This window comes from Ctenopharyngodon idella, chromosome 2, assembly GCF_019924925.1.
Source record: "Ctenopharyngodon idella isolate HZGC_01 chromosome 2, HZGC01, whole genome shotgun sequence".
Taxonomy (NCBI): domain Eukaryota; kingdom Metazoa; phylum Chordata; class Actinopteri; order Cypriniformes; family Xenocyprididae; genus Ctenopharyngodon; species Ctenopharyngodon idella.
This window is the reverse complement of record NC_067221.1, coordinates 32573490-32597152: the sequence shown is the minus strand read 5'-3', so window position 1 is coordinate 32597152 and position 23663 is coordinate 32573490. Positions and strand designations below refer to the sequence as shown.

Here is a 23663-nt window from a genome sequence, read left to right as displayed (position 1 = left end):
GTACAGCATTTGGTTGGTGGGCCGTTCTGTTCACATATCTGAAATATGTGATTCTGAAGTTCTCGGAACAACTTGTCACTCAACTTGTGGTTGTCTCAGATCACCTTATGTAATCCCATTTTCTTCTGTTCTGCTTTCCTAAACCTCTCTTGTTCACAGTCATCCCTCTTATTGCTCCTCTCTTTATCTATTCAACAGGAATGACGGGCAACTATCTCCTAACTAACCCTCTCCTCAGGCCTCACGACACTAACAACCGCTATAACAACCTTCTTGCCGAAACCATCGTCTGCAGCACACCTTCACCTCCAGGTGCTCTACAGGGCTGTTCTCATTCTGCCGTTTGGGAATGTTGAGGTGGTGTGGGTTGGAGAAATACAGCACTATTAACACACAACTGTCATTTGCAGAGGCTGTAATGAAATCACTGCGGCCATTCTTCTTTAAAAACAATTGTTTTTCAGCTGCATGAATCTTTTGCTTTATTACCATTACCTCCAATTTATTAGTTCACCCTTTTTGTTAATGATTTTGTGTTTTTTCTATTCCTGCTTTATATTGTTAACCAGGCAGTTGTGTTCATTGGGAAACAAGTCATCCTATCAAACTACCCACAAAATATTATTTATTATAAAACTTTACTGTAATCATTTTTACAATGCCTTTTTTAACGCTAATAACATTGCACTTCCACTTCATTCTGAAGTCCTGCATGGCGTTCAACGTAATCTGTAACTTATACAGAGTGACGAATGGATTTGAACCATCTTTGTTCTACAAAGCGTGAATCAGTGCCTGTTCTCTGTAGTGCTGTTGTTAGTGAACATTATGAGAAGGATGTGCTGTGTCAACGTATTCAGTGCAGACACACTTCAGATGCAGCTTTGATCGCTTCAGATCTAAACACAGTCAAAGAAAGCAATGCCATGCCTCTTTATGTAGTAGACTAATGGATGTGGTCAAAGGGAAAAAGAGAAAAGGCTTCCTACATGTGTTAAACCATTGAACCACAGGTCACTTTGTTTTAGTAATCTAAGTAGTCAGCATTTCCCATTTAATATTCTATTATCAAAAAAATGCATTTAATCAACATTTTAAGACACTTTAAGTATAAAACGAAGTGATGATCTACTGTAGTCTGAATTGAGTAGACAGAATTAAATAAATTATACAAATATTGTAGTTTTTTACAAAACCATTTATTCTGTATTTTATGGTACAATATGCAAAATTCACAGCATATGATGAAATTGATCATCACTGTGAATGAATCTTTGTGAATAAATAAGAAGGCAGACAAGATTCAGTGCTGTTTACGGACATGTGGATAAATGTATTCACTCTGCTAATTAAATATACTAGTTTTATTTCTTTTTGTGAGTCTTTGTAGCCACGTCTCGGGGCTGTCTGCAGCATGAACGTATTCCGCGATGCCTGAAGCAGGAGGAGAGAACAAAAGAAACTCTTTAGTAATTGCATCTGAACAGCTCGCTCAGACCAGAGAAAGAACAATTTCCTTGAGACCTTCGCTCTTTACATTCCACTTAGGCAAACACCAGCAGCAGAAGAAAAGAATATCCGTGCCCATTGTAAACACTGAGTGCATGCAATACATTTCCGACACCGAACAATCAAAGATCTGGTCTGGCTTTTCTCCCAGAATTCCTGCTTTCCAGCTTGTCCAACTGCATTCTGTCTGCATCTGTTGGCCAGGCTCTCCAGACAGTACCAGTCTGGATTATACCCATCGCCAATGCATAAACAAATGCAAATAACCTTGGCTCAGATAATGTTTTATGCTTGTTTGCTTTATTTTTGTCCATCCTTTCTCCCCCTCGGTCCCGCTCTTCTCCCGTTCAACCCTTTGATGCCTGTTTCACACTCTAAAAAGAGACTCCTTATTTCGCAGCAGAACACAGATATATTTTTCACATCCCTGCTATCTTATATTATTTAAATTCATCCTGTGCTCTGCATGAAACTGAGCAGCAGTTTATAAAATGTATGATTTTCTCCACTTTCTGTTCTATCACCACTTTATTTTTATTACTTAAGTGATACTGTTGATATTTTGTACTGCTCTGTAATTATGACTCGAGATGTTTATGCATTCATATAGGCCTAAACAATTTTTTTGTAATTAATTTTGTTTTAAAGATTGTTTGGCTAAAACTTACACCTGCCACATTCTGCATTCAGCCGTCTGATAGATTCACTTACTACTGAAGTCAACTCACAAATCATTAAAAAAAAAAAAAAAAAGCTCTATTGTTTTACACATTCACATTTTATTAATGGCACTTCTATCATGGACATTTACTGGTATAATTTGAGCCGAATTAAAATATTGATCATATTTTGTTGATTATTTATGATCGTGTCGGGTGCCATTCAAAATTCAATTGTGACATATATTTTAAATTTTAATTCCTGTATTTGAATGTAATTCGAATTAGGAAGAAGTGGGGGGGGGGGGGACTATTTCTCTGGATCATCTTTGAGATGTTTGTACACTTTGATTGGAGTAAATCTGTGGCAAATTCATTAAAGATTGGACAATTATTAAAGTAAACACCTGCCTATATAAAGTTTAACAGCTGAAAATGCATATCAGAGCAAAAACAGAGCAAGTCATGAGTTTGAAAGGACAGCCTGCAGAGTGGAGAAACAGGATTGTGTTGAGGCACAGGTCTAAGGAAATCTACAAAACTTTTTGGTGCATTGAAGGTTAACAAGAGCACAGCGGCCTCCATTATTCTTAAATGAAAGAAGTCTGGAACCGGCAGGACTCTTCTAAAAAAAAAAAAAAAAGTAGGAAACAGGATGGAGAATTGTAATTCAGTTTTGAAGTGAATTCAAATGGAATGAAATTTAAAGAAATTCATATCATTGCTCTGTGTAGTTTTAATACTTTTTTCATTTCACATTTCAGTATAATCACCCCATAAACAAACTAATATTAATATTGAAATGCTTCAAATTAGAATATACTTTATGTACATTTCTTTAATAAATTAACATTTATTTTTATGGGCAAGGGTGTATTATTAGCACACTTGTGTGGTTATAATCACTTAAATAATAATCACTTTTTATAGCTGTTAATAGTTTTTAATCATGTTTATACTTGATTTATGTCAGGAAACAGCAGGCTGTCATTGTAAATTGCAAACTTTTTCCTAATTAACTTGGTTAAAACAAAATGCCAATTTATATGAAAATAATAAGGGCACAATTATGTTTCATCACAAATTACGTTATTAAATTACAATCTTGTGGCGTCTGGCCAATTCAATTCAAATTTGAGCTTGTGAATTAAAAAAGAGCCAATTCCTATTTATCAATTTTATTTCAAATTGTGAGTAAAATAAAATGTGTGGTGGATCTTGATGGGCTGAATTCAGACGTTTGTAATTTGCTTTTCTGCTTGATGATTTCTCACTTTCTGTCTTCGCTGCAATTTTCTAAAGAAGGCGTTATTTGACTCTTTCTTTTCGCACATGGGCAGTTCTCAGGTCAGCTAGCCTGAGCAGACACACATGATGTGAGTGTTTGCACCCTGCCTGCAGTCTGTAATCGGTGTGGTCTACAAACATGCTTCCATTCTGTTGTGTTCTATACAGACATTTACAGCATGTTTTGTGTCTGTGCTTTTCGCTGTTGCATCTGGCATTCATTTACAATAATGGCTCTTTTTGTGTTTTTGCAAGAGGTTCTTTGGCTGCCTTTTAACATTCTTTTTCTCTGTGCTATACTGTTAAGGACATTAGTTTATGGAACAGTGAACATTTTGTTTGAACAGTTTCTGTTTAGTGACATGCATCTCTACTCTTTAAAAGAGGACCTATTATGCCCAAGTCTTGATTTTTTTCAAAAAATACATAATTTTTCTCATACATTGTTGCAGCTCCTCTCTTCCCAGTCTGTCAGTATCACTCTGGGCAGTGTTTCCCAAAAGCATCGTAAGCCTAAGTTGATCGTAGCTTTACGATCAGCTTAATGTGATGATACACTGCAAATTTTTGACGTTGCCGGGCAGTGTCGCCGAGCGATGATGCTTGGGCACTTTCCCATTGAGAATGGGCAACAAATTTCTGGATATCTGGATACTTTAGATCGAAATTTGTTTCCCATTGTCAATGGGAAAGTGCCCAAGCAATATCGCTTGGCAACATTGCCTGGCAACATTGCTCAAAAAGTTGCCCCGTGTATCATCACCTTTAGGCTTACGATGCTTTTAGGAAACGCAGCCCTGTTTGGTTCCTGTCTCTATGAAGCCCCTTCTTCTGAAAAGCACAGTGTGCTCTGATTGGTTGGCTGGACCAGTGTGTTGTGATTGGTCAAGCGCTAAAAGCGTGCTTGGGTAATGCCCCGCCCCTTACCATAACCACGAGTTTCAACACCACTAATTAACTCAACCAGTATTTTGCCTGTACCTTGGGCGGGAATTATTTAAATGAGGAATATTGTGCCATGTTCATTCCCAGAAGAAAACTCAAGACTACAGTGGAGGCGTTTCAGTGCGCACTGATATAGAGAATAACTCCCTTTGGAGTGACTTCGTGATTTGGAAATTTGCAGACCTTTTTCATGCTCAAACTGTAACATTCCACACTAAAGAAAGTTGAACATGGAAAAAAGCATAATAGGTCCTCTTTAATTTATTATTTTAGTTTTTAATATGTTATTTTTAGTTGGCATTTGGCATGTAATGAGTGGGATGAGAAATATCATGTCTTTAAATAGTAACAAATACCCAGTATTGTCTGTCATGCTACTTACTATTTGTTAATTTCACTGAATTTTTTGTTTTTCATTTCAGGCCAGCACTCGCTGACCAACAGCCGTGATGTCAGCACCATGGACACACTTCCTCTCAACGACAACTTCAACAACAGTTACTCCCTCCGAGAGGACGACTACGAAGACCCTGCATTGAGCTGCCCGACTAGTTGCGCTGTGCGCCTGGACGACGCTGCCTTTGAAAAGATGATCATCTCCGAGCTGGTTCACAACAACCTGAGGCCTCGCAGGTTGCCGCAAAGCCAAACCAGCTCAAAATGCCAACCAGGGTCCGACAGGGACAGAGACCTGGCTCCACAGGAGACCTGCGTCAGCGTTGACGGGGGTGTCGGGAACAGAAGCGAGAATGGAGTCGACGTCATAGTTGCTGATGCCGACACCTCCGCTTTGCCACCATCCGCCAGCCATCAGGCACTGGAGCTTCTTCTCCTTCACCCAAACGACCGGGAGACCCTCGAGGTTCCGCTTTTGCCCCAACGAACTCATTCGCTCCTTTACTGCACTCAAAAGGCATCTCAGCAGGCCGTCAGGCCGCAGAAGGACAGCAGAGAGTCAGAAGAAGATGAGCAAACCGCGAGAGAGGAAGACAACGCACCCTCGCCAAATAACAGAGACTCATTGTACACAAGCATGCCCAATCTCAGAGACTCTCAGTCCTCCTCACCTTCTGAATCCCCCGACCTGGTCAGTGGACAGGAGGATGGTTCCCCTTGCTCATCTGCTCAAAGTGAAAATGAGGAACACTGCTACAAGAGCTTGCCCGACTTGGGAGATGGGACTCAAGCGCTTTCCTACTATCAGATTAGCCGAGGAGGCACTAGCGAGGGCTGCATTGGCCCCAGGCTTCCCGAGGGCTGCCTTCCACTAGAGAGCGAACCCACTAGCGATGGACAGATGCAGCTAATCACCAGCCTCTGAGCCAAGAATGTCAACTTTTGTCCGTTTTCTTCTTTTGCCTCACATTCTGTCTATTCAGCCACAAACGACAGGAAGAGAGGGACTAGTCAACGGCACAATGACTCTTTCTCACTTGTTTTTTTTTAGTAACAGAACTGACGGTCTGGTCAAACTCACGCAGAAAGTGTCAAGACTGGCATCATCTACATCTGCCAAAAGCTTTGTACAGTATACTGTAAAAAAGAAAAGAGAAAAAGAAACATGCCAATGTCTGATTTTTGTAGAACTTTGAAAACTCTCCCAGCCAGTTTGCAGGTGAATCTTCCCTTCTTGGAAATACAGAATGAATGGAGAGAGACTGTGATACAGAAAATTAAAAGAATTAATATCCCAGACTCAGGCCTTATATTTTCTCTATTGCACAAATAACTGTTGTACGAATGACAACTAAAAATATATTTTGCAGTACCAAGTGTAAAGAAAGACAGTTCAACCCATAATCATCACATCTCCACTTGTGAATGATGTGTTCAGATATGGATTTTACCATGAAAATTGTATTTTGCCAATGTATATGTACAAAAAAAAAAAAGCTTCCTTATTTTTAATTTTTTTTTTTTAACGGAAGCTGTGTCTTGCACAGATTTGGTATGAATTGGGCTAATATGTAATTTCTTTTACTTAAAAAAAAAAAAATGCTTTGACTTTGTCAGGGATCAGTAACATTCATATGTGTCAACGCAATGTCTTAAGAACATATCTCATTATTTGGCACTAAATAATTTATTGTATGAAGTATGGAAATAAAAAGGGTTGGAATGAGAGTGGGTATGATGTAACACTGTTGATATTCATTTCAGTCTTTTTTAAGACCCCATTACAGATGTACATTCAACTCTTGTTTGATATTGAATAAATGTGACAATTTTTTCTTGTTTGCAGATATATCAATCATTCAGTGCGCCATTAAACATGCAGAATGATTTTGTTAGAAGTATGACAAATGAAAAAAACTGCAGAGATTGCCTGATTACTTATTTGCAATATATATATAAAAAATGTTGCTAGTTGTTTGTTTTTCTAATCTATTAGCAAAACATCAAGTCAGCATGAAACTCCATTCATAACCCATTTTACTACACAAATGTGATGTATTTCACAGGGGAAAAGACTTTTATTCATACGTCTAGATCTGATTTGGAATAAATAGCTGGTGACTGATTTGAAGGCTGATTTTGCCTTGTAAAGGTGCAGTCGCATTAGTAAAATTTTACTGTAAAAAAAAAAAAAAAAAGTCCGTTTCAAACCAAGCAGCTTTCTGTTTGTCTACCTGGCGAATTCACAGGACCAATTTGAACCCACTGGGAAATCTTTCACCCTCACATGAAATTCCCAATCGTATGGATTCCAGAAATTACTGTATTTTGGCTGTGAAAATGTCAAAAAAAAAAAAAAAAGTAAATTGGTTGGTCTAAAGGATTAGTTCACTTTCAAATGAAAATTAGCCCAAGCTTTACTCACCCTCAAGCCATCCTAGATATATGACTTTCTCCAGGGTGGTTAATAAAGGCCTTCTGAAGCGAATCGATGCGTTTGTGTAAAAAAAAAAAAAAAAAAGAATCCATATTTAACAAGTTATGAAGTAAAATATCTAGCTTCCGCTAGACCGCCTTCCATATTCAACGTACAAAGAAAGTGTAATACTCTTGAAGTTCAAAACGCTTACGCTACATCCTATGCCTTCCCTATTCAGCTTACGGAAAAAGTGTAACTGATGCAATGCCAGTTTACGCTTTCTTCGTAACTTGAATACAAAAGGCGGTCTGGCAGAAGCTAGATATTCTACTTCATAACTTGTTAAATATGTATATCTTTTTACACAAACGCATCACTTCGCTTCAGAAGGCCTTTATTAACCCACTGGAGCCGTGTGGAGTACGTTTATGATGGATGGGTGTGGATGGATGCACTTTCTTCAGCTCATACTTGTGACCTCTATTCATTGCCATTATAAGGCTTGGATGCGTCAGGATATTTATTAATATTTCTCCGATTTTGTTCATCAGAAAGAAGAAAGTCATACACCTAGGATGGCTTGAGGGTGAGTAAAGCTTGGGCTAATTTTCATTTAAAAGTGAGCTAATCCTTTAAGAGATATTAAAAGTTCCAGAATGATGAACCACACATTTCTACCACAGTTCATGCAACTGAATATAAGAGCAGTTAAGCTCAAAAGCTTAAACACAAAGAAACCATCCTACGTTTGATCTTATGATCATTTCTCCAGTGAGCGTACGTGATTCAGAGAACAAACGTATGCACAAAAAAACCTGCGTATGCCTCTCTTACAGGTGTGAAATTTAAAAATCGCAAATGATCTTGAAATTTTGCCCAGCTGAATGGTTTCCGATCTCCACTTTGTAAACGCCACCTAATTAATGTCATTAACATATAAAAGAGCACCAGTCAACATCCAAATCCTTTACTTGAGAATGGCAAGTGGCAAGAATTGCTTTGATTTCCAAACACCTGCAGTACTCCAACTCACTGCCACAAGGAAATGTGCGTAGGCCTACCTCTGTTTAGACCCTGACGTGACGCTAAGCATTTTTCCACATCAAAGAACATTGTTATAAATATGAATGTTGCCTTGGATTTCGTTTTATAAATGAGGCCCCAGATCTCTTGCATTTTCTATATCATGAAGACATTAACCAAAAAAAAAAAAAATCCTTTCAGAAGATGACTGGGGAGGATAAGATAACATGCAGAAAGTTTTAATATTGTATGGTTATTCTGTAATCTTCTATGTACTTGTTTTGTTCAGTTTTTTGACAGTATTTTTTGAATTCTTAACATTAAATGGCAGTGCTTAAAAATGACAAATCAGACCCTATATTCTACATCGTATTCAATTATTATTAATTATTATAATAAATTATTATAAATTAATATAATTTTGTTACATTGTGGACATAATTAACTAAATAACTCTTTCCTCTTCAGCATTTTATTTTTAAGTTGCCAGTCAGCGCCAATATTTTATCATATTTACAAATTTTTCATGGCCCTTAGAATATTTTGTTGTATGAATATGTAAACGGTCAATATATCAAAAGAAAGAACAGAAAAAAAAAAAATTCTAGCTTCATTCGTTCTTTTTTGACTGTTGGTACGTTTCATTAAAAAAAAAAAAAAAAAAAAACATTTCAAACAAAAAGCTTAGAAAATCATGTTTTTGTTAAAGACTTGGGATTCAGAAAGATGATCAAAACAGATGGAGTAAAGTGAAGTGTAGCCAAGTATGGTGTCCCATACTTGGAATATGTGCTCTGCATTTCACCCATCCAAGTGAACACACACACCTGGAGCACTTTTTAAACCCACACGACCTTTTTATTTGCTGTGGCACCCCGGGAGTGATTGGGGGTTAGGTGCCTTGCTCAAGGGCACCTCAGTTGTGGCTACATTTCCTACCAGGAAATGAGACTCAAACCCACGACCTTCATGTTACAAGTCTGACTCTCTAATCATTAGGCCACAACTGCCCTAATTGAGTATATTAACTGGTGTCATTTCCTCTTCATGGGTTTGACATTTCATTCAGTAACGTTAAGCAGTTTTTATTTATATGCCTTTGAATGTTTAATGATCACATTAGCTTACTTGTGCATAAGCAATGCTTGTGTCCACTCCTTCTGGTTTATGCCATAGGCTGTAAAAAAAAATATGGACGTAGCGTTTGTGACGTCACCCGTAGGTTTCTGAAGAGCATTTTTGAAACCTAAAGCTGGCCGTTGCCATCTTGGCAGCACGTCACCACGCATCACTACCAGATGGGCAAAGAGGCGGGACGTGGGTGGAGCTGAGATGACATGACGGCAGCAGACAGACGGCTATTGGTGACAGCAGCGGCAATCCACCTGTCACTCAAGTGGCCGCGCCCTTAATTATGCAGAACTTTAAGGCTTAATATAATTTAAACGGATGAGTTATAAAAAAGATTCACCCCCCTCACAGTTGTCATGAAGGGCAAAATTAGCTATATAGACCAAAACCACCATTTGTACCAGGCTGTAAACATGATTTTTTCTGCTGTAAAGTTGGGCATTTTAACATGAGGCTCAATGAGATTCTGCTCTCTTTTGGAGCCTGTCCCTAGCGGCCAGTCAATGAATTGCAGTTTAAGTCACTTCCTTATTGGCTTCAAAAGAAATGGGGGGAGGTTGCTGCTTGGTTTATGCAGATCTTCTTCTTCACTTGTTTTTGGATCCGGAGATGCTGTAGTATTTCAGAAGTTTCGTAACAGCGACCCCTACTGTATAACAGTGAAAACGCAGATTACTGCAACAACTCGTTTTGTCACAAATGAGGGAAAATGAGCACAAGTGAGCATAAGTGATGGGGAAAAACTTGAATCTTTAAAATTAATTCTTAATTCGTGGCTAAGATATCTTGTTTTCCGACAAGCATCAAAAAAGACGTGACTATGTCGTGGGATGGTATAACTGGACCAACCAGCAGACCGTTCTCCTTGCACAGCAACCAAAATGCTGTTTTGGTCATTCTGTAATGCCTGAGCAAAGTCTGTCATTAAAGTGGTTTGGTGCCTCACATGATTGTGTTCACAAACACCAGGCATCTGAATGCAAGATAACGTCTGCGCACTCTAAGGCACAAGTAATTTATTATATACGAAAATTATTATATATAGTGGCTTCTACTGCAGCAACTTCCAGTTTTCTTAGTGGTATTTAGCACCAGTTTATCAGGACTCACTGGAAGGAAACTTTATTGCTTTTATGCTTTATTCGCAAATGTTTTATGCGATATTCCAAATTTGCGCACAAGTTAAATTCGCAACTTTGGATGGAAACATAGTTAATGTGTTTACTCAGCTGATGCGAATAAAGGCTCTGCATTATGTCTGCATGACATGAGGACGATATTTGTGTTCACACAGACTTGTGTGCGGACAACAGTGCATTTGTGAATGATTTGAGATCTTGTAAAGACAAGATGGAGACTTGAGTGCTCAACTGTGTGAAAAATGGAGCAGAACGCAGAAAATTAAGTATTGTTGAGCCTTAAGTAAGCCACTTTTGCTTCCTCAAACTCTTACCAAATCCTCAACTCCACCTGAAAATGCAGCCTTCATTCTTTAAACATGACTTCCTGGTGCAAGAGCAAGCCTGCACCACAATTCAGATGACCTTGGACCTGCACCGCACAAATGGACAGCAGGTGACGGCTGCTCCAGAGAGCATGCAGTGCCAAATCTACTGGATGTGACTGCGCTTCTCTGATGATTTATGTAGACGACTGTCTCAGTGCTGTCAGACTCTTTCAGTATGTGAAATCACTACACAACTGAGCAAAAAGCTTTGAAAGCCAAGAACACAAGCTGGATTATGTTCTAAAGTACCCTTGTCAGGTACTGCAGACCAGATAACCAACACACAGGCTTCTCCAGAATTTTAAGAACATATCTGCCATGACTTTGACCCAAGGCAACCTCCCCTTAAGGCCGAGATACACCAAGCTGACGGTTGGCCGTTGGGCAGTAACAGGCCGTTTTTGAGCATTGTTAGGCTTAGTTTTTTCGGTGTGTTCCGCACCATTGGCTCTAGTCTGACGACGTAGGGGTTTTTTTTGACCCGATTCAGCATGTTGAATCAGCGATGGGCTGTCGGTCAAAGAGAAAACTCTGATTGGCTGTTTAGCTTAGCGAACGAGTCGGTGTGCGAGAATAAAAGCGAAAGCGATGAAAGCAAGCAAAGACGTCAAGACGGTACAGACAGAAGGCTGTTTTAATTTTACGTCATCTTACCTGGGCATTCAAATGCATAAATAAATAACTGGAATGAAGAAATTAGTCAGCGTGATTGATATTCAAAATGGTAAGCAATCGCAGCTTTGTTTACAGTTTGTATATCTGCAGTCCTAGTTTCGGTTTCCCTTTTTGAATGACGAAAATAGACTATTGATGCCTGCTGATATAGACAGATATATCATTACACGCAGGCACAGAACACGTGCTAGTTGACAGTCGCCTTTAGTCCTTTTGGTGTGTTCAAGCGCAAGTGGTGTGTGCAAGACCAAGTCGATGAGATGTGACAACACAGTCGGCTTTCATCGCCTCTAGTTCTTTGAAGTCGACTTGGTGGGTAAGCCCAGGATACATTGCACGATTTTAGCAATCCTATAAGATCATTACTTTATCACACTGTGTGACATGGATCTACTAAACTTGGGTACGACATGCATGTAGACTGTACGATCATGACACCTATTGACACCTATTGACTTTCTATAAAAGAATAAAATGTCATCAGCATGCGCTAGTGGTAAACAAAACACCATGTTGAATCACACTTTGGCAGTTGTAGTTTTTATGTGTGCTGAAAATAAAAAGGAAGCGGCGAAAGAAGAAGGGAAAAGAGCATGAGGAAAGCAGTTTTAAGTTTTAGCGCCATGTCGCTTTGATTTCATGTCGCATTTTTATTGGCTGGTCAGTAGACTTAGGTCGTAGCAGCAAACACTGTGCGATGATCAAGCTGAATTTCTGACACTGTCAGAAAATGATCGTAGGCTATCTTTGGTCGCAAGACCGGGAAAATGGCCGTCTTTGAACCTCTCTCACTGTACGACGTAGGACCACCGATTAAATCGCCACGATTGTTTCACAATGGCAATCTTTCGTCTGGGACAGCCAAAAATCCTGCAGTGTATCCCGGGCTTTAGACAGTCCTTGCCCCAAAAGCCTGGGACAAACTAAGGCCCTGTTTACAATGGTGCGTTTTTGTTTTAAAACGCATAAGTTTGGCTACGGTTACGCCTGTCGTTTACACTACACCGGCGTTTTCGAACCTCGAAAATGGAGACTTTCGAAAATGCTGCTGACCCCGTTTTAGTTTGAAAAGTCAGTATAAACAGACCAAAACGGAGACTTTTGAAAACGATGGTGTGGCTGCCCACGTTCGCTCTACATATCCTTGGCGACCATCTAAACAATAACATGGAGACTGAACTGCAATCTTTCTTCTTCTTCTTCTTCTTCTTCTTCTTCTTCTTCTTCTGTTTTTTGGCGCGTTGCATCCTGTGTGCATATCGCCACCTACTTTTGCTGTTATGCAGTCATGGTTTATTTTTAATCAATTTCTTCCTTGTTTTTGCTCTTTTCTAATTGTTCACATATACTTACATATCTAAATAAATATTCATACTTACATTTTTTGATGCTCTATCCTATTCCTTCTTCCCACGACCCACCTGCCGCTGCGTGTTCAGCTCCTCCAGACTAATTCTGTGGTCTCCTAAGATCCAGAATAGACTAGAGCATCCGCGTTCTATTTTTAAATCCCTTCACTTAACCCAGTAGTATATATATATATATATATTATTAATGTCCTGTATCCAACTCTATCTCTATTAAAATCATATCCTAATAAATATTCCAAATCCTTATTTACCTTTCCTTTTTTGTTTAAAAATGATATTAATTCCTTTCTTTCTTCATCATACCTTTTACAATCATATATTACATGCTCCACTGTTTCTTTCTCCCCACAATTCTCACACAGACCAGTTTCATGTATTCCAGTTATAAACAAAACTGCAATCTTTGCTGGCTTTGTTGTAATTTATAGCAGCCATTGTGCAGTTAAACTCAGCATTTTTTTAATACTGCAGCTGCCTGAAACGCTGTGGAAACACCAGTGTAGACGATTTTAAAACACCGTTTTAAAACGAAAACGCACTAGTGTAAACGGGGCCTAAGCCAACTTAAAAAGAACTAGCTGCGACGAAAACCGACAGTGTAGTCCCCTCATGTCGGCTGCATCTGGACCAAAAAGCAGTGCTTGCTTACCATTTTGAATATCAGTTATGTTGATAACTTTCTTCATTTTAAGCTGCTCATGTTGTTATGAAAATATTTTTGGAATGCTCGGGTAGGATAATATAACATTAGACCAGCCTTCTGTCTGTGCCGTCTTGCCTTACTTGCTCTCTTTCATCATTTTCGATTTGTGCACTGACTCGTTCGCTAAACTGAACATCCAATCAGAGTTTCCACTCTCAACGACGGCCCCGGGCAAACTGCTGCTGATGTGAGCCCAACGAGAGCTGACTTGTGGGACACACCACAAAAACTAGCCCGACAGACGCTCACCTACTGCCCGACTTTGGCCGACGACCGGCTTTCGGCTTGGTGTCTCCCGGCCTAAAAGCCTGGTGAGGTCCTAAGAGGGTGACATGAGGTGGGAGTTAAGGTGTCTCTCTATCACCTACTTTAAAAGAAAGTACAAGACCTGGTTCCTAGAACATTTATCATGTAACTCAATGTCTTTCACGCCTTCAACCGTCCTCAGAAAATAGTGTTACTGGCTGAACATCTACAATATTGAAATGTGTTCAAATGTAATGTTACTTGGAAAAAATATCAGAATACTGCTGAATGGCAGCATAATATTTTTTTAAACTACAAAGTGCAATTTTGTGGAGTTGCTAATGATGGAGTTGCCAATTAATGGAAACATCCATAAAAACTTTTGTCCCAAGTGCGCAAAATACAACAACAATCCACCTGCATACACACTAACCAGATGAGACGCATAAAAGAGAGCCATAAACAAGCAGACAGCACTAGCACTCTTTTATCAGCATGTTTTTAAGACACAACACCAGGCTTAATGAAAGTCTTAAACACCTTCAAAAAGCTTTGTAGGGTTTCTATGCATATATATTGCCTCATTCTTACTCTGAAAAACAGCCCGTCTCATCCTATTTCTATGTAATTATCACCCTTCAGGTGGAGCAGATGGCAAATTAACCGCTGGATGCAAACTGCTGACAATGTTGTTGTCTTATCCATTTTGCATGATGACAGTGTTAGTGTTTTATGCACATCCTGATTACAAGAATTTTGACGGTGGGTGGTTTTTTTCAGGGACTTAAAGTATGGAATGATTTCTGCAGAAGTTCTAAGGCTGCTGTTTGTGCGTGTGCATGTGTGTGTGTGTGTGTGTGTGTGTGTGTGTGTGTGTGTGTGTGTGTGATATAATCAAGCACCATCTTGAAATTTGTTGTTTGCATAAAGAAGGTTCATTAGTAGCACTTGTTATGCAGTACAGACTCATTGGTTATCATTTGGAGAGAGAGCTTTTCTTTTAACACCGTTCACATTTTTGAGAAAGTGTATTTCCTTTTTTTTCATTAGGCTTGCAATGTGTGTGTCTAAGTAAATCAATTCATTTTGTGAATGAGTGCACTGGGGGTTAAATTTGGCCGCATCGATCTGGAGCACTGTAACAGACACAAATCTGTTGCAAGGCTTTATAGACAGTGTCCAGTTTTTTTCCTTACCCCTGGGGAGTATTATAGTGTCCAATTCACTTCATAAGTAGAGTAGAGTAGTTGAGCCAGTGAGAACTAGCATGGTGTTCCAGGTTCTCAGCCAGCTCTAAATCAAATCATTGTGTGGAGAAACTATGGTTTTGTAGTAAGGAGTTGTTTTATTTACCCATTTTGGGAAAATGTTTGTATTTTTTTTAATAGATCATATGAACTTGGTCAATGAAAAGTAGATAAAAACAATGTTAAAACAGTTTTAAAGTGTAGTTTTAAATTTTAACACATTTACACTATACAGTTTCAGCTACATATCAATCTGCTGTATCTTCCACAGTATAATGTGTTGCAAAGTCAGAAGTCATCGCTAATGAGGATTCCTTTTGTTCGAAACAAAAGATTTGTAAAGCTCCGAAGCAGTGTTTTGAAATCGGCCATCACTAGATATTGTTGAAAAGTCATTATTTAGTTTTTTTGGCGCACAAAAAGTATTCTCCTCGCTTTATTATATTAAGGTAGAACCACTGAACTTACATGAACTGTTTTAAATGTTTTTAGTACCTTTATAGACCTTGAGAGGTTCAGTGGCTTTGCTCTCAATGGAGGCCTTATTGAGCCATCAGATTTAATCAAAAATATCTTAATTTGTGTTCCGAAGATGAACGAAGGTCTTAGGGGTGTAGAACGACATGAGGGTGAGTAATTGATGACAGAATTTTCATTTTTGGGTGAACTAACCCTTTAAGGAGTACATCTATCTGTCAGTCTGGGGGGATTAAGCATCCACCACCACTGTTTGAACTCTTCCAGCACCACTGTGCTACAATGATGGAGTGTGTTATTTTAATGTAGGAGAGCAGCTGCAGCACTACCTGAGGGAGATAACATGAAGAATAACAACACTAGAGGTATCATTTAATATAGATGAACTGCTGATTTTCAAAAGCAGCAGGGCACATCTATTGCCATTCTCTGTACCATTCATCTGACACCCATCAGAGACTTGTCACTGACACTTGATCCTTGGATTTTGTTAAGCCTTATGGATACATTGAGGAATGGATTTGTAGGGAAACTAATCAAAATTGTGATGTGTTGTCTGTGACACATTCGAAAGGGCAATGGTAAAACAAGATAAAGCAGCACTCAGGATATTATGGGTACAATAAATTTACCCTTATGCAGAGGCAATAATCTCAGTTCCCAAACGAATGATACACACCATGCTGAAATGGCAAGACGGCAGGACAATGAGGCCATTTCAATATCCTTATTTTTGAGGCTCCCATTGAGCACGATTAACCAATTTCCAATAGACCACATGTAACAAGTCTGTGTGTGGGTTACAAAAAAATAAAAATGATCACATAGTGAATAAGAAGAGACAGCAATGTGTGAATGTCTGCAAGACAAATTACTGAAGTAACACAAAAGCTGCTGTCACTCAGAAAGGTCATTCTAACGTTTTTCACAAGAGTCTTGAAAGACGTAGATAGAAGGATTTCAACTGAACTGCAGCAGTTTGCTGTGTAACTAAAGGGCATTCTGGGCGATAAGTTGTTTGACCATTTCATGACATTCAGTATCGCCTTGGGCCTTCGATCTTCTTTCACCCATCTTGGCACTTGGCAGTGGCAGTACTGAGTACTGAGCTGATGATGCTTCATTGCAAAAACAAAAGAGCTAAATGGAGATCACATTATTTGAGCTTGTCTCCAAAAGAGAGGACATTTGGAGTCTTTCTCTGGTGAGAAAGCTGGAATTAAAGGGAGAGATATCCAAATCCAGTATAGATAAAGTGCTAAAAACAATCCAAATCCAGTATAGATAAAGTGCTAAAAACAATCTCTCTTTTACAGAAATAGTGGGAAAGATTTTTGAAAAAAACTTGCTTGAAAAGAGCCAAAGATTTCCAAAATCTCCTTCTGCAACTATCATGCATAGGATAGCTTCTGCTCTCTGGCATAGGCTGGTATGCATAAACCCCCCTGCTGGGCATTTTGGAAAATTGCAATCTGTTATTGTTAACTTCATTTGGGATTACTACATTGGGTGCCTCAAGGTGTGCTCTTTAGGAGGAAACAGGGGGAGCAACCTTTCATCTTCAGTACATCCAAAGATACTTAACTGGAGAAAAAAAAGAAAAAAAAATCGGTACACTTTACTTAAAGCCCTTGTGTATAATGCATTATAAAGGTATTCATAATGTATGTTATAATGCATTATATCTTTTCGTAGATAATTGTAACCAAAAGTTAAAAAGCATTATAATATTTGCAGATTCTGAAATTGGTTGTTTGTCGTGTGTTTCAATGCATTGTACTTTCTAAAGATGTGTTCAATTAAGTATTGTAACCACGTTTACAATTATTCATGAGACCATACAATGCATTGTGAACTAACATGAACAAACAACAACTTCATTTTTATTAACTAATATTAAAATAGATTAATAAAAGCTGCAACAAATGCATTGCTCATTGTTAGCTGATGTTAGTTGAATGAGAGCTTATTGTAAAGTGTTACCGATTTCCATATGTCTGTAAGTACTAGTGTTTCTATATCCTAAATTAGTAAGAGACTGAATCCTCTTGCTCATTTCTGTGGCATTTGGAAGTGTGGAGAAATTTGCCGTCAGCTGACTGAACTTTAAATTTGACTCCTTTTCTTCATTGAGCATATTGGTCTCTTTATGACTTCAAGCTGTCCCCCACAACATTTTAATGGCAAAGAATGCAGGCAAGATTTAATGCAACCTCTGATCAACCAACAAATAAGACTAGAGGGTGCCCTTGCATTCCTGAGCTCAACAGCACCCCACATTTTTCAACATAAATCTGTGGTGAAATATGAAAATGCAGTGCAACACCCTCTAAATATGTGTGTTCTGGGGACCCACCTCACTGTACATTTTGAATGTCTCTCTAATCTGACACACTCAGTTCATGAATCTCTAAACTAACAAGCAGTTGATCTGAATCAGGTGTGTTAAATAAGGCAGACATACAAAATACAAAAATCCAGGACTGGAGAAGACCATAGTCCGGCTTCTCAACTCTGGCCCTTCAGGTCCACTTTCGTATAGAGTTTAGCTCCAACCTTGATCAAACTCACCTGTCTATAACTTTCTAGTAATCTTGAAGACCTTGATTTATTGACTTCACCTTGACTTAAGGGTTGGAGCTAAACTCTGCAGGAAAGTGACCCTCAAGGGCTAGAGTTGAGAACCCCTGCCGTAGTCAGATGTTGGCAGGAAGGTCAGACACCAGACTGAGCAATGCGTGAATGAGAATATGCTGGCAGATGGATAAGACTCAAGCTGGGCAGAGCACTGGAGCTAAGTGAAGCAGACAGAACAAGACTCTACCTGAAGCAAAGGGCTAGAGAGAAGGTGAGTAGCAGAAAAACACTAGGAAAGGAAGCAGAGAATGAAAGAGAATATTTCTAGTACCACTGATGAAAGTAATTTAATTCACATGTCTCTTTATTCCATTTTAGGTGGCACATGGAAACTAACAACAAGGTGCTACTGACATCTAGTGGTTAGACTGGACATATACTCTTTAATGAAATCCCCTTTGCTTTAGATGTGAACAAGTTAAAGGGAGAGTTCACCAATTACTTACCCTCATGTCGTTCCACACCCGTAAGACCGTCGTTCATCCTCGGAACACAAATTAAGGTATTTTTGATAAAATCCGATGGCTCAGTGAGGCCTCCATTGCCAGCAAGATTAACACTTTCAAATTCCCAGAAAGGTACTAAAAACATATTTAAAACAGTTCATGTGAGTACAGTGGTTCAACCTTAATACTATAAAGTGACTAGAATACATTTTGTGCACCGAAAAAACAAAAAAAAAACAAAACATTGTAAACATTGTAAAGATGATACAGAATGCATGTAACTGAATCTTTAGAAACATTTACATTCGCAGTCAGTCCCAGTAATTACTAATTTAACACTGAGTGGAAGGTCCAAGGAAGATGAAGATGAATATAATATAATAGAAGGTTTATGAGATAAATACAAATATAATAGCCAACATGGTAGACAGCATGTAAACGTGACACGGACAACCGTACATCGAACTGAACACAAGCAGGAACTTAAACACACAGTGATGACGAACTAAATGCTGATTAGTTGTAAAGATGAGTTAGTGTCCATGGTGACTGATGAGCAGTGCTGTCAATCTAGCGACTTCCCCGCCCTTTTTGAGACTTTTTTCAAAAGCCTAGCGACAAATCTAGTAACTTGGACAAACCTTACCTAGATTCCCTGACTTCTACAAACCCGATTCCAAAAAAGTTGGGACACTTTTTTATTCACAAATTGTGAATAAAAAAGGAATGCAATGATGTGGAAGTTTCAAATTTCAATATTTTATTTAGAATACAACATAGATGACATATCAAATATTTAAACTGAGAAAATGTATCATTTTAAGGGAAAAATAAGTTGATTTTAAATTTCATGGAATCAACACATCTCAAAAAAGTTGGGACAAGGCCATGTTTACAACTGTGTGGCATCCCCTCTTCTTTTTATAACAGTCTGCAAACATCTGGGCACTGAGGAGACAAGTTGCTCAAGTTTAGGAATAGGAATGTTGTCCCATTCTTGTCTAATACAGGCTTCTAGTTGCTCAACTGTCTTAGGTCTTCTTTGTCGCATCTTCCTCTTTATGATGCGCCAAATGTTTTCTATGGGTGAAACATCTGGACTGCAGGCTGGCCATTTCAGTACCCGGATCCTTCTTCTACGCAGCCATGATGTTGTAATTGATGCAGTATGTGGTCTGGCATTGTCATGTTGGAAAATGCAAGGTCTTCCCTGAACGAGACGACGTCCGGATGGGAGCACATGTTGTTCTAGATCTTGGATATACCTTTCAGCACTGATGGTGCCTTTCCAGATGTGTAAGCTGCCCATGCCACACGCACTCATGCAACCCCATACCATCAGAGATGCAGGCTTCTGAACTGAGCGCTCATAACAACTTGAGTTGTCCTTGTCCTCTTTAGTCCGGATGACATGGCGTCCCAGTTTTCCAAAAAGAACTTCAAATTTTGATTCGTCTGACCACAGAACAGTTTTCCACTTTGCCACAGTCCATTTTAAATGAGCCTTGGCCCAGAGAAAACGCCTGCACTTCTGGATCATGTTTAGATATGGCTTCTCTTTTGACCTATACAGTTTTAGCCGGCAACAGCGAATGGCACGGTGGATTGTGTTCACCGACAATGTTTTCTGGAAGTATTCCTGAGCCCATGTTGTGATTTCCATTACAGTAGCATTCCTGTATGTGATGCAGTGCCGTCTAAGGGCCCGAAGATCACGGGCATCCAGTATGGTTTTCCGACCTTGACCCTTACTCACAGAGATTGTTCCAGATTCTCTGAATCTTTGGATGATATTATGCACTGTAGATGATGATAACTTCAAACTCTTTGCAATTTTTCTCTGAGAAACTCCTTTCTGATATTGATCCACTATTTTTCGTCGCAGCATTGGGGGAATTGGTGATCCTCTGCCCATCTTGACTTCTGAGAGACACTGCCACTCTGAGAGGCTCTTTTTATACCCAATCATGTTGCTAATTGACCTAATAAGTTGCAAATTGGTCCTCCAGCTGTTCCTTATATGTACATTTAACTTTTCCGGCCTCTTATTGCTACCTGTCCCAACTTTTTTGGAATGTGTATCTCTCATGAAATCCAAAATGAGCCAATATTTGGCATGACATTTGAAAATGTCTCACTTTCAACATTTGATATGTTATCTATATTCTATTGTGAATAAAATATAAGTTTATGAGATTCGTAAATTATTGACTCGCCAGTATGACATCATCTAGCGACATTTAGCTACCAGTTTTAGCTACTTTCAACTGAAAGCAACTGGCAACACTGCTGATGAGTGGCGGGAAACTAGAACAAAGAAACGCGTGATGAATGAAAACAAAATGAAAGTCCATGATAACTAAGACAAACTGAATGTGACTGTGACAACTAACAGATAAAAGAAATTCCCTTTTGTCTTTATTTTTATTTTCATTGTGAATGCTCAAATGTCTAAGTTCAGTTTAAATTACTATCCACAGGTTAAGCCTATCAAGAAGATTTACTGTGCGTTTGGATCTTCTCAACACCGGTGAATCTTCTTTCTTCAGCTAGTTCCTTGTTTTGTGGGGCTGGTGATGTTTCAGATGTTGATGGTGATGCACCCAAGTCTGTGTTATCTGCAGATTTATTCTCTGGCAATGTCTCTTGTGTTTTCGAAAGACTCCTTTGATTTCTCCTCAGGATTTGACCATCTCCAGTCCTGACCATGTAAGATCTCAGGTTAACTTCCTCCTGGACGCTGAACAAACACATCTTGACAAACTAATCAAGGTCCTTAGGATTACTAGAAAGCTACAGGCAGGTGAGTTTGATCAGGGTTGGAGCTAAACTCTGCAAGAAAGTGGATCTCGAGGACCAGAGTTGGCCAGCCTTACATTAAGATCTCAGCAGGTGTTCAGGATTACTACATGATGCACTTGTGCATCCTGGCTAATAGCTCCTCTGGAAGCATCCTTACTCCTCGTTCCTTGCCTCCTTGTGGTGCAATTCGAGAATTGAGATGTTCATCAAGATGGCTAACTTTGATCGGTTTCCAGGTCACAGGCTGGAGGATGGGGGAGCGAGGAAACGGGTGCTAGGGGCGCTTCTCAAATGGAAGGCTGCATCCTTGTAAGGCTGCAAATCTTGGCTGCCACATCTAGGCTGAAGGCCATCTCAATTTGAAGGATCCTTGGAAGGATTTTTTTTGTGTCCTCCATTCAGCTCGGGGGGGACAATCTCATTCTGTCGTTTAATGCTGAGGAGGACTCTAGCCTACAAGCCTCCGAAGGACTGGACTAGGAAGGACACACACAGGGTCCTTCTCAATACTCTGAGGATTGATGAGTCATGAGCAAGGATACACAGGTGTATCCTTCCCTCGCATCCTAAGGGGGTGGGGCTAAGAAGCGAGGAAAGGAAACGAGGATGCACAAATAAAAAATGAGAAGCACCCACGCCTCACTATGTTGCAGCATTCCATTTAAGAAGCACTCTAGGTCTCCACATGGAAACTGACAACAACACTTCTTCAGATGTATAGAGTATTTTCAGCTTACAGATGAGTGAGCTGCTATTGACATCTAACCACTACACTACATATATACTCTGTAATAAATCCTAAACTTTAGTACAAGAGTATGTAATGAGAATAAGTAAAAAATAACAATAGCAAAAACATTAAGACAAAACATTTAGAAGGCATGGAAGAGTTTTGAAAAAGCTGTATTCTAGTGTTCCTCCGAATTTGAGTTTAATGTTGTTACCTTCAGCACTCACAGATTCAACAGTTTCCTTCATGTCATTAAGCTGCATGAGGCACCCACACACTACAAAGTAATGGGGTCGATTTTGGGCCCAATTCTCCCCTTCCAACAATATAGGTAAAGTCCAGGTTGTCTTGATGGTTCTATAGATTATCTGATCAGATATTCCTGTGGTATGAGGTGTGTTAAGAGTGATTGAATCTGCTCGGAACAACTCAAATCGTAAATATATTTATTTATTTGTACAACAGTTCATTCTGGTTCTCGAATCTGATTGTGGGTCAAGGACTTTTGAAAGTAATGCATCCCTTATGGGCTTCATATTTGATCATGGGTTTCATATTTGAAATATATAGGTTTCATGTATTTAGATCACGCTGCTGTGGTTGTTTGTCATCTAGAAACCACAAAGTGAGTCAAACTAGCTTGATCAGAGGCCTACTGCTATCAGTAATTTTTCTACATGAATGGAAATGCTTATAAACACTGCAACTTTAAAATTGGAAAAGGACCACGTGAACTCTTTTACAGTTGTGGCCTAATGGTTAGAGAGTCGGATTTGTAACCTGAAGGTTGCGGGTTCGTGTCTCAGTACCGGCAGGAAATGTAGGTGGGGGGAGTGAAGGAACAGCGCTCTCTTTGACTTTCATTACCCACAACTAAGGTGTCCTTGAGCAAGGCACCTAACCCCCAATCACTCGCCGGGCGCTGCAGCAAAAATGGCTGCCCACTGCTCCGAGTGTGTGTTAACGGTGTGCACTTGGATGGGTGAAATGCAAAGCACATATTCTGAGTATGGTACACCATACTTGGCCACATATCATGTCACTATCCCTTTTCACTATTTTCATATTTAAAATATTGTATATCAGCATGCTGTGATTACCTACAGCACTCAGCCTGCTGCCTCTTTTTTACAGTCTATGGCTGATACACAGCCAATATCATGGTACTTTTGTGATATTGCTCATATATTTAAAATATGAAACCCATGATCCTTATTATTATTATTTTAAATGAAATAAAAACAAATGTCCACAAAGGATCAGTTGCAGAACCAGATGTGAAAACAGTGACTGGCAGACGGCCACTTGCAGCCATATTGTATTATTGATTCTTTTCAACATTTTATTTTTTACGTTTTACCTCATGTTATTCCTTTTTATTGTTATTATTATTTAGCTGTTGCAGTTGCTGCCCAACTGTTATCACTTAATTTGACCCTCAACGTCCAGCAGGT

General features: G+C 39.2%; 1 protein-coding gene across 5 annotated transcripts in view; it reads left to right on the top strand.

Annotated features, from left to right (window-relative positions):
- LOC127506204 (adhesion G protein-coupled receptor L2-like) overlaps positions 1-6630 on the top strand; it is a 116181-nt gene extending 109551 nt beyond the window's left edge. For 2 of the 5 annotated variants that reach the window (XM_051882448.1, XM_051882459.1), the window contains 2 exons: positions 199-312; positions 4823-6630. In XM_051882448.1, the coding sequence (XP_051738408.1) occupies positions 199-312; positions 4823-5721 (1013 nt within the window). In that variant the 3' untranslated portion in view covers positions 5722-6630. Of the gene's footprint in view, positions 1-198; positions 313-3508; positions 3545-4822 lie in introns of all 5 variants that reach the window. The other 3 variants (XM_051882467.1, XM_051882478.1, XM_051882486.1) reach the window with 2 other exon arrangements.
- Positions 6631-23663: the final 17033 nt, after the last annotated feature.